Raw genomic sequence first — 11,887 nt, 5'->3', positions numbered from 1 at the left:
TCACACACACTCCTCAGAGGAGCCACTGCTGTCAGCCTCTGCTCCACCTCCTGTGAGGAAGGCCTGGTGTAACTGAGAGACTGGATCATAGTTGGTGCAGATCAGGGTCCTCACTGAGTCTGGCAGGATGTCCTCTTTACCCAGCACAGCCTGGAACCACTGAGACAACACAGCTGTTAGACTAGCCTGGAACCACTGAGACAACACAGCTGTTAGACTACCTCTTTACCCAGCACAGCCTGGAACCACTGAGACAACACAGCTGTTAGACTAGCCTGGAACCACTGAGACAACACAGCTGTTAGACTACCTCTTTGTCCCAGCACAGGTCTGTCCTCTCCAGAGGAGCAGTATTCCTGGAACCACTGAGACAACACAGCTGTTAGACTATTCAGCCTGGAACCACTGAGACAACACAGCTGTTAGACTAGCCTGGAACCACTGAGACAACACAGCTGTTCTCAGACTACCTCTTTGTCCCAGCACAGCCTGGAACCACTGAGACAACACAGCTGTTAGACTAGCCTGGAACCACTGAGACAACACAGCTGTTAGAGGAGCTACCTCTTTCCAGAGCAGTATACACAGCCTGGAACCACTGAGACAACACAGCTGTTAGACAGTAGCCTGGAACCACTGAGACAACACAGCTGTTAGACTACCTCTTTACCCAGCACAGCCTGGAACCACTGAGACAACACAGCTGTTAGACTACCTCTGGAAGGAGCAGCACAGCCTGGAACACAGCTGTTAGACAACACAGCTGTCCTCAGCACTAGCCTGGAACCACTGAGACAACACAGCTGTTAGAGGAGCTACCTCTGTACCCAGCAGAACCACTGAGACAACACAGCTGTTAGACTACACTCTTTACCCAGCACAGCCTGAGAACCACTGAGAGACAACACAGCTGTTAGACTACCTCTTACCCAGCACAGCCTGGAACCACTGAGACAACACAGCTGTTAGACTAGCCTGGAACCACTGAGACAACACAGCTGTTAGACTACCTCTTTACCCAGCACAGCCTGGAACCACTGAGACAACACAGCTGTTAGACTATTCTCCTCTCAGAGTTTCTGTCCTCAGCACAGCACTGGAACCACTGAGACAACAGCTGTTAGACTACCTCTTTACCCAGCACAGCCTGGAACCACTGAGACAACACAGCTGTTAGACTAGCCTGGAACCAGGGGTCTCTGAGACAACACAGCTGTTAGACTACCTCTTTGACCCAGCACAGCCTGGAACCACTGATGGACAACACAGCTGTTAGACTAGCCTGGAACCACTGGGTCAGACAACCAGCTGTTAGACTAGCCTGGAACCACTGAGATGATCAACACAGCTGTTAGACTAGCCTGGAACCACTGAGACAACACAGCTGTTAGACTAGCCTGGAACCACTGAGACAACACAGCTGTTAGACTACCTCTTTACCCAGCACAGCCTGGAACCACTGAGACAACACAGCTGTTAGACTACCTCTTTACCCAGCACAGCCTGGAACCACTGAGACAACACAGCTGTTAGACTAGCCTGGAACCACTGAGACAACACAGCTGTTAGACTACCTCTTTACCCAGCACAGCCTGGAACCACTGAGACACAACACAGCTGTTAGACTAGCCTGGAACCACTGAGACAACACAGCTGTTAGACTACCTCTTTACCCAGCCTGGAACCACTGAGACAACACAGCTGTTAGACTAGCCTGGAACTTTGACCCAGCACAGCCTGGAACCACTGAGACAACACAGCTGTTAGACTAGCCTGGAACCACTGAGACAACACAGCTGTTAGCACAGCCTGGAACCACTGAGACAACACAGCTGTTAGACTAGCCTGGAACCACTGAGACAACACAGCTGTTAGACTAGCCTGGAACCACTGAGACAACACAGCTGTTAGACTACCTCTTTACCCAGCACAGCCTGGAACCACTGAAACAACACAGCTGTTAGACTACCTCTTTACCCAGCACAGCCTGGAACCACTGAGACAACACACACAGCTGTTAGACTGTTGAGACTGTTACTAGCCTGGAACTTTACCCAGCACCTGCCTGGAAACCAGCTGTTAGACAAACACAGCTGTTAGACTAGCCTGGAACCACTGAGACAACACAGCTGTTAGACTAGCACTGGAACCACTGAGACAACACAGCTGTTAGACTAGCCTGGAACCACTGAGACAACACAGCTGTTAGACTAGCCTGGAACCACTGGGACACAACACAACACAGCCTGGAACCACTGAGACAACACAGCTGTTAGACTACCTCTTTACCCAGCACAGCCTGGAACCACTGAGACAACACAGCTGTTAGACTAGCCTGGAACCACTGAGACAACACAGCTGTTAGACTACCTCTTTACCCAGCACAGCCTGGAACCACTGGGACAACACAGCTGTTAGACTACCTCTTTACCCAGCACAGCCTGGAACCACTGAGACAACACAGCTGTTAGACTACCTCTTTACCCAGCACAGCCTGGAACCACTGAAACAACACAGCTGTTAGACTAGCCTGGAACCACTGAGACAACACAGCTGTTAGACTACCTCTTTACCCAGCACAGCCTGGAACCACTGGGACAACACAGCTGTTAGACTAGCCTGGAACCACTGAGACAACACAGCTGTTAGACTACCTCTTTACCCAGCACAGCCTGGAACCACTGAGACACAACACAGCTGTTAGACTAGCCTGGAACCATGGACATCAGCTGTATAGGTAGTGTAGCTGGGGGGTCTAGCTGTATAGGGGGCTGGGGTCTAACCAGCTGTATAGGTAGTGTAGCTGGGGGGTCTAACCAGCTGTATAGGTAGTGTAGCTGGGGGTCTAACCAGCTGTATAGGTAGTGTAGCTGGGGGGTCTAACCAGCTGTATAGGTAGTGTAACCAGCTGGGGTGTAGCTCTAACCAGCTGTATAGGTAGTGTAGCTGGGGGGGGTCTAACCAGCTGTATAGGTAGTGTAACCAGCTGGGGGGTAACCAGCTGGGGGTAGCTCTAACCAGCTGTATAGGTAGTGTAGCTGGGGGGGTCTAACCAGCTGTATAGGTAGTGTAGCTGGGGGGGTCTAACCAGCTGTATAGGTAGTGTAGCTGGGGGGGTCTAACCAGCTGTATAGGTAGTGTAGCTGGGGGGGTCTAACCAGCTGTATAGGTAGTGTAGCTGGGGGGTCTAACCAGCTGTATAGGTAGTGTAGCTGGGGGGTCTAACCAGCTGTATAGGTAGTGTAGCTGGGGGGTCTAACCAGCTGTATAGGTAGTGTAGCTGGGGGTCTAACCAGCTGTATAGGTAGTGTAGCTGGGGGGTTACCAGCTGTATAGGTAGTGTAGCTGGGGGGTCTAACCAGCTGTATAGGTAGTGTAGCTGGGGGGTCTAATCAGCTGTATAGGTAGTGTAGCTGGGGGGGGGGTTACCAGCTGGGTAGTGTAGCTGGGGGGGGTCTAACCAGCTGTATAGGTAGTGTAGCTGGGGGGGTCTAACCAGCTGTATAGGTAGTGTAGCTGGGGGGTCTAACCAGCTGTATAGGTAGTGTAGCTGGGGGGGGGTATAACCAGCTGTATAGCTAGTCTAGCTGTGGGGGCTCTAACCAGCTGTAGACTATTAGTAACCGTGGTAAGACTGGTAGTAACCGTGGTAAGACTGGTAGTAACCGTGGTAAGACTGGTAGTAACCGTGGTAAGACTGGTAGTAACCGTGGTAAGACTGGTAGTAGCCAAGACTGGTAGTAACCATGGTCTTACCACGGTTATAACTAGTCTTACCATGGTTATAACTAGTTCTCCCAGAGTTATAATTAATCTTACCACGGTTATAACTAGTCTTACCATGGTTATAGCTAGTTCTCCCAGAGTTATAATTAATCTTACCACGGTTATAACTAGTCTTACCATGGTTATAACTAGTTTTCCCAGAGTTATAACTAGTCTTACCACAGTTATAACTAGTCTTACCATGGTTATAACTAGTTTTCCCAGAGTTATAACTAGTCTTACCGCAGTTATAACTAGTTCTCCCAGAGTTATAACTAGTCCTACCACGGTTATAACTAGTCTTACCACGGTTATAACTAGTCTTACCACGGTTATAACTAGTCTTACCGCGGTTATAACTAGTTATCCCAGAGTTATAATTAATCTTACCATGGTTATAACTAGTCTTACCACGGTTATAACTAGTTCTCCCAGAGTTATAACTAGTCTTACCACGGTTATAACTAGTCTTACCATGGTTATAACTAGTTCTCCCAGAGTTATAATTAATCTTACCATGGTTATAACTAGTCTTACCATGGTTATAACTAGTTCTCCCAGAGTTATAACTAGTCTTACCATGGTTATAACTAGTTCTCCCAGAGTTATAATTAATCTTACCATGGTTATAACTAGTCTTACCATGGTTATAACTAGTTCTCCCAGAGTTATAACTAGTCTTACCACGGTTATAACTAGTCTTACCATGGTTATAACTAGTTCTCCCAGAGTTATAACTAGTCTTACCGCGGTTATAACTAGTTCTCCCAGAGTTATAATTAATCTTACCATGGTTATAACTAGTCTTACCACGGTTATAACTAGTTCTCCCAGAGTTATAATTAATCTTACCATGGTTATAACTAGTCTTACCATGGTTATAACTAGTTCTCCCAGTTATAATTAATCTTACCATGGTTATAACTAGTCTTACCACGGTTATAACTAGTTCTCCCAGATAATTAATACCATGGTAATAACTTACCATGGTTATAACTAGTCTTACCATGGTTATAACTAGTTCTCCCAGAGTTATAAATAATCTTACCATGGTTATAACTAGTCTTACCATGGTTATAACTAGTTTTCCCAGAGTTATAACTAGTCTTACCACGGTTATAACTGCCAGGTCCTTCTGAAAGGTTCTCTCTGTGGTGAGAAGCTCCTTGGCGATGAAGTAGGCCTTGTCAGTCGGAAACTTCTGGAAGAAAGAGGGAGAAAATGTTAGAGAGCGCAAGATAACATTAATACCCTCAAACAGCAAGTCAGGTGGATTAGAGCAGACGGCGTTAAAACTATTAGTCTTTCTTGTGTTTTGTTTCAGTCGAAGCGTATATCCTGCTTCAGCTAACCATCCTCAAATCAATAGAGGAGGAGGTTTTGGTGTAACGGCGACGTTACAGGCCTACTATAATATGCTATTATGTTCGGCTCTGTTATTTATGTAACATCCTAACTCATCATGAGTCTTTGTCCGGCCAAATGTGATCTGGACAGACAGTCAGCTTTGATCTAACTTTACTACATGAGAAGTGATAATCTTCCATTTGTAATAATAAGTGATGAGTAGATGAGATCTAGCCTGGTAAAGTAACACAGCTCCTTACAGACTCTCCCTAGCCTGGTAAAGTAACACAGCTCCTTACAGACTCTCCCTAGCCTGGTAAAGTGGTATAACACAGCTCCTTACAGACTCTCCCTAGCCTGGTAAAGTAACACAGGCCTGGTAAAGTAACACAGCTCCTTACAGACTCTCCCTAGCCTGGTAAAGTAACACAGCTCCTTACAGACTCTCATAACACAGTTCCTTACAGACTCTCCCTAGCCTGGTAAACTCTCACTAGTAACACAGCTCCTCTCCCTAGCCTGGTAAAGTAACACAGCTCCTTACAGACTCTCCCTAGCCTGGTAAAGTGGGATAACACAGCTCCTTACAGACTCTCCCTAGCCTGGTAAAGTAACACAGCTCCTTACAGACTCTCACTAGCCTGGTAAAGTAACACAGCTCCTTACAGACTCTCCCTAGCCTGGTAAAGTAACACAGCTCCTTACAGACTCTCCCTAGCCTGGTAAAGTGGGATAACACAGCTCCTTACAGACTCTCCCTAGCCTGGTAAAGTGGGATAACACAGCTCCTTATAGACTCTCCCTAGCCTGGTAAAGTGGATAACTTACAGACTCTCCTAGCCTGGTAAAGTGGGATAACACAGCTCCTTACAGACTCTCCTAGCCTGGTAAAGTGCTCCTTACAGACTCTCACTAGCCTGGTAAAGTAACACAGCTCCTTACAGACTCTCACTAGCCTGGTAAAGTACACAGTTCCTTACAGACTCCTCACTAGCCTGGTAGCCCTTACAGACTCTCACTAGCCTGGTAATAACACAGCTCCTTACAGACTCTCACTAGCCTGGTAAAGTATAACACAGCTCCTTACAGACTCTCACTAGCCTGGTAAAGTGGGAAACACAGCTCCTTATAGACTCTCCTAGCCTGGTAAAGTAATAACACAGCTCCTTACAGACTCTCCCTAGCCTGGTAAAGTATACACAGCTCCTTACAGACTCTCCCTAGCCTGGTAAAGTGGGAACACAGCTCCTTACAGACTCTCCTAGCCTGGTAAAGTAACACAGCTCCTTACAGACTCTCACTAGCCTGGTAAAGTAACACAGCTCCTGGACTCTCACTAGCCTGGTATAACACAGCTCCTTATAGACTCTCCCTAGCCTGGTAAAGTGGGATAACACAGCTCCTTACAGACTCTCCCTAGCAAAGTAACACAGCTCCTTACAGACTCTCACTAGCCTGGTAAAGTGGGATAACACAGCTCCTTACAGACTCTCCCTAGCCTGGTAAAGTAATAACACAGCTCCTTACAGACTCTCCCTAGCCTGGTAAAGTGGACTCTCCCTAGATAACACAGCTCCTTACAGACTCTCCCTAGCCTGGTAAAGTAACACAGTTCCTTACAGACTCTCCCTAGCCTGGTAAAGTGGGATAACACAGCTCCTTACAGACTCTCCCTAGCCTGGTAAAGTAACACAGCTCCTTACAGACTCTCACTAGCCTGGTAAAGTAACACAGCTCCTTACAGACTCTCCCTAGCCTGGTAAAGTAACACAGCTCCTTACAGACTCTCCCTAGCCTGGTAAAGTAACACAGTTCCTTACAGACTCTCCCTAGCCTGGTAAAGTGGGATAACACAGCTCCAGACTCTCCCTAGCCTGGTAAAGACTCTCTCCTAGCCTGGTAAAGTGGGATAACACAGCTCCTTACAGACTCTCCCTAGCCTGGTAAAGTGGGATAACACAGCTCCTTACAGACTCTCCCTAGCCTGGTAAAGTGGGATAACACAGCTCCTTACAGACTCTCCCTAGCCTGGTAAAGTAACACAGTTCCTTACAGACTCTCCCTAGCCTGGTAAAGTGGGATAACACAGCTCCTTACAGACTCTCCCTAGCCTGGTAAAGTGGGATACACAGCTTCCTTACAGACTCTCCCTAGCCTGGTAAAGTGGGATAACACAGCTCCTTACAGACTCTCCCTAGCCTGGTAAAGTGGGATAACACAGCTCCTTACAGACTCTCCCTAGCCTGGTAAAGTGGGATAACACAGCTCCTTACAGACTCTCCTAGCCTGGTAAAGTGGGATAACACAGACAGACTCTCCCTAGCCTGGTAAAGTATAACACAGCTCCTTACAGACTCTCCCTAGCCTGGTAAAGTGGGATAACACAGCTCCTTACAGACTCTCCCTAGCCTGGTAAAGTGGGATAACACAGTTCCTTACAGACTCTCCCTAGCCTGGTAAAGTGGGATAACACAGTTCCTTACAGACTCTCCCTAGCCTGGTAAAGTGGGATAACACAGTTCCTTACAGACTCTCCCTAGCCTGGTAAAGTGGGATAACACAGTTCCTTACAGACTCTCCCTAGCCTGGTAAACAGTTCCTTACAGACTCTCCCTAGCCTGGTAAAGTAATAACACAGCTCCTTACAGACTCTCCCTAGCCTGGTAAAGTAACACAGCTCCTTACAGACTCTCCCTAGCCTGGTAAAGTAACACAGTTCCTTACAGACTCTCCCTAGCCTGGTAAAGTGGGATAACACAGCTCCTTACAGACTCTCCCTAGCCTGGTAAAGTGGGATAACACAGTTCCTTACAGACTCTCCCTAGCCTGGTAAAGATAACACAGCTCCTCAGACTCTCCCTAGCCTGGTAAAGTGGGATAACACAGCTCCTTACAGACTCTCCCTAGCCTGGTAAAGTGGGATAACACAGCTCCTTACAGACTCTCCCTAGCCTGGTAAAGTGGGATAACACAGCTCCTTACAGACTCTCCCTAGCCTGGTAAAGTGGGATAACACAGTTCCTTACAGACTCTCCCTAGCCTGGTAAAGTGGGATAACACAGTTCCTTACAGACTCTCACTAGCCTGGTAAAGTGGGATAACACAGTTCCTTACAGACTCTCCCTAGCCTGGTAAAGTGGAATAACACAGTTCCTTACAGACTCTCCCTAGCCTGGTAAAGTGGGATAACACAGCTCCTTACAGACTCTGCCTAGCCTGGTAAAGTGGTATAACACAGCTCCTTACAGACTCTCACTAGCCTGGTAAAGTGGGATAACACAGTTCCTTACAGACTCTCCCTAGCCTGGTAAAGTGGGATAGCCTGGTAAAGTGGGATAACACAGCTCCTTACAGACTCTCCCCTAGCCTGGTAAAGTGGGATAACACAGTTCCTTACAGACTCTCCCTAGCCTGGTAAAGTGGGATAACACAGTTCCCTACAGACTCTCCCTAGCCTGGTAAAGTGGGATAACACAGTTCCTTACAGACTCTCCCTAGCCTGGTAAAGTTCCTTACAGACTCTCCCTAGCCTGGTAAAGTGGGATAACACAGTTCCTTACAGACTCTCCCTAGCCTGGTAAAGTGGGATAACACAGCTCCTTACAGACTCTCCCTAGCCTGGTAAAGTGGGATAACACAGTTCCTTACAGACTCTCCCTAGCCTGGTAAAGTGGGATAACACAGCTCCTTACAGACTCTCCCTAGCCTGGTAAAGTGGGATAACACAGCTCCTTACAGACTCTCACTAGCCTGGTAAAGTGGGAAACACAGTTCCTCTCCCTAGCCTGGTAGACTCTCCTCTAGCCTGGTAAAGTGGGATAACACAGTTCCTTACAGACTCTCCCTAGCCTGGTAAAGTGGGATAACACAGCTCCTTACAGACTCTCCCTAGCCTGGTAAAGTGGGATAACACAGTTCCTTACAGACTCTCCCTAGCCTGGTAAAGTGGGATAACACAGCCTTACAGACTCTCCCTAGCCTGGTAGACTCTCCTCTCCCTAGCCTGGTAAAGTGGGATAACACAGCTCCTTACAGACTCTCCCTAGCCTGGTAAAGTGGGATACACAGTTCCTTACAGACTCTCCCTAGCCTGGTAAAGTGGGATAACACAGTTCCCTAGCCTGGTAAAGTGGGATAACAGACTCCCTAGCCTGGTAGACTCTCCCTAGCCTGGTAAAGTGGGATAACACAGTTCCTTACAGACTCTCCCTAGCCTGGTAAAGTGGGATAACACAGCTCCTTACAGACTCTCCCTAGCCTGGTAAACAGTGACTCTCCCTAGCCTGGTAAAGTAACACAGCTCCTTACAGACTCTCCCTAGCCTGGTAAAGTGGGATAACACAGTTCCTTACAGACTCTCCCTAGCCTGGTAAACACAGTCCTTACAGACTCTCCCTAGCCTGAAAGTAACACAGTTCCTTACAGACTCTCCCTAGCCTGGTAAAGTGGGATAACACAGTTCCTTACAGACTCTCCCTAGCCTGGTAAAGTGGGCTCCTTATAGACTCTCCCTAGCCTGGTAAAGTGGGATAACACAGTTCCTTACAGACTCTCCCTAGCCTGGTAAACAGTTCCTTATAGACTCTCCTAGCCTGGTAAAGTAATAACACAGCTCCTTACAGACTCTCCCTAGCCTGGTAAAGTGGGATAACACAGTTCCTTACAGACTCTCCCTAGCCTGGTAAAGTGGGATAACACAGTTCCTTACAGACTCTCACTAACCTGGTAAAGTGGGATACCACAGTTCCTTACAGACTCTCACTAACCTGGTAAAGTAACACAGTTCCTTACAGACTCTCCCTAGCCTGGTAAGCTCCTTAGACTCTCCCTAGCCTGGTAAAGTAACACAGTTCCTTACAGACTCTCCCTAGCCTGGTAAAGTGGGATAACACAGTTCCTTACAGACTCTCCCTAGCCTGGTAAAGTGGGATAACACAGTTCCTTACAGACTCTCCCTAGCCTGGTAAAGTGGGATAACACAGTTCCTTACAGACTCTCCCTAGCCTGGTAAAGTGGGATAACACAGTTCCTTACAGACTCTCCCTGGTAAAGTAGCCTGACTCTCCTAGTGGTAAAGTGGGATAACACAGCTCCTTACAGACTCTCCCTAGCCTGGTAAAGTGGGATAACACAGCTCCTTACAGACTCTCCCTAGCCTGGTAAAGTGGGATAACACAGTTCCTTACAGACTCTCACTAACCTGGTAAAGTAACACAGTTCCTTACAGACTCTCCCTAGCCTGGTAAAGTGGGATAACACAGTTCCTTATAGACTCTCCCTAGCCTGGTAAAGTGGGATAACACAGCTCCTTACAGACTCTCCCTAGCCTGGTAAAGTGGGATAACACAGTTCTCCTAGCCTGGTACAGACTCTCCCTAGCCTGGTAAAGTGGGATAACACAGCTCCTTACAGACTCTCCCTAGCCTGGTAAAGTGGGATAACACAGCTCCTTACAGACTCTCCCTAGCCTGGTAAAGTAACACAGCTCCTTACAGACTCTCCCTAGCCTGGTAAAGTGGGATAACACAGTTCCTTACAGACTCTCCCTAGCCTGGTAAAGTGGGATAACACAGCTCCTTACAGACTCTCCCTAGCCTGGTAAAGTGGGATAACACAGTTCCTTACAGACTCTCCCTAGCCTGGTAAAGTGGGATAACACAGCTCCTTACAGACTCTCCCTAGCCTGGTAAAGTGGGATAACACAGCTCCTTACAGACTCTCCCTAGCCTGGTAAAGACTCCTTACAGACTCTCCCTAGCCTGGTAAAGTGGGATAACACAGTTCCTTATAGACTCTCCCTAGCCTGGTAAAGTGGGATAACACAGCTTCTCCCTAGCCTGGTACAGACTCTCCCTAGCCTGGTAAAGTGGGATAACACAGTTCCTTACAGACTCTCCCTAGCCTGGTAAAGTGGGATACACAGCTCCTTACAGACTCTCCCTAGCCTGGTAAAGTGGGATAACACAGCTCCTTGGTAAAGTGGGATAACAGACTCTCCCTAGCCTGGTAAAGTGGGATAACACAGACTCTCCCTAGCCTGGTAAAGTAACAGACTCTCCTCTCCCTAGCCTGGTAAAGTGGGATAACACAGCTCCTTACAGACTCTCCCTAGCCTGGTAAAGTGACTCTCCCTAGCCTGATAACACAGTTCCTTACAGACTCTCCCTAGCCTGGTAAAGTAACACAGCTCCTTACAGACTCTCCCTAGCCTGGTAAATAACACAGTGACTCTCCCTAGCCTGAAAGTAACACAGCTCCTTACAGACTCTCCCTAGCCTGGTAAAGTGGGATAACACAGCTCCTTACAGACTCTCCCTAGCCTGGTAAAGTGGGATAACACAGCTCCTTACAGACTCTCCTAGCCTGGTAAAGTGGGATAACTCTCCCTCTCCCTAGCCTGGTAAAGTGGGATAACACAGTTCCTTACAGACTCTCCCTAGCCTGGTAAAGTGGGATAACACAGTTCCTTACAGACTCTCCCTAGCCTGGTAAAGTGGGATAACACAGTTCCTTACAGACTCTCCCTAGCCTGGTAAAGTGGGATAACACAGCTCCTCTCCTAGCCTGGTAGACTCTCCCTAGCCTGGTAAAGTGGGATAACACAGTTCCTTACAGACTCTCCCTAGCCTGGTAAAGTGGGATAACACAGGCCTGGTAAAGTATAACACAGCTCCTTACAGACTCTCCTAGCCTGGTAAAGTGGGATAACACAGCTCCTTACAGACTCTCCCTAGCCTGGTAAAGTGGGATAACACAGCTCTCTCTCCCTAGCCTG

General features: G+C 47.9%; 1 protein-coding gene across 1 annotated transcript in view; it reads right to left on the bottom strand.

Annotated features, from left to right (window-relative positions):
* LOC135571073 (FERM, ARHGEF and pleckstrin domain-containing protein 1-like) overlaps positions 1-11,887 on the bottom strand; it is a 92,601-nt gene continuing 80,714 nt past the window's right edge. Inside the window, exons 13-14 of the mRNA XM_065016881.1 lie at positions 4,877-4,966; positions 1-159 (exon numbers count right to left, since the gene is read on the bottom strand). Of these exons, the coding sequence (XP_064872953.1) occupies positions 1-159; positions 4,877-4,966 (249 nt within the window). The remainder of the gene's footprint in view (positions 160-4,876; positions 4,967-11,887) is intronic.

Source organism: Oncorhynchus nerka, unplaced genomic scaffold (genome assembly GCF_034236695.1).
Source record: "Oncorhynchus nerka isolate Pitt River unplaced genomic scaffold, Oner_Uvic_2.0 unplaced_scaffold_810, whole genome shotgun sequence".
Classification (NCBI taxonomy): Eukaryota; Metazoa; Chordata; class Actinopteri; order Salmoniformes; family Salmonidae; genus Oncorhynchus; species Oncorhynchus nerka.
Note: the sequence above shows the minus strand (reverse complement) of the source record. Positions and strands in the feature narration are given on the sequence as shown.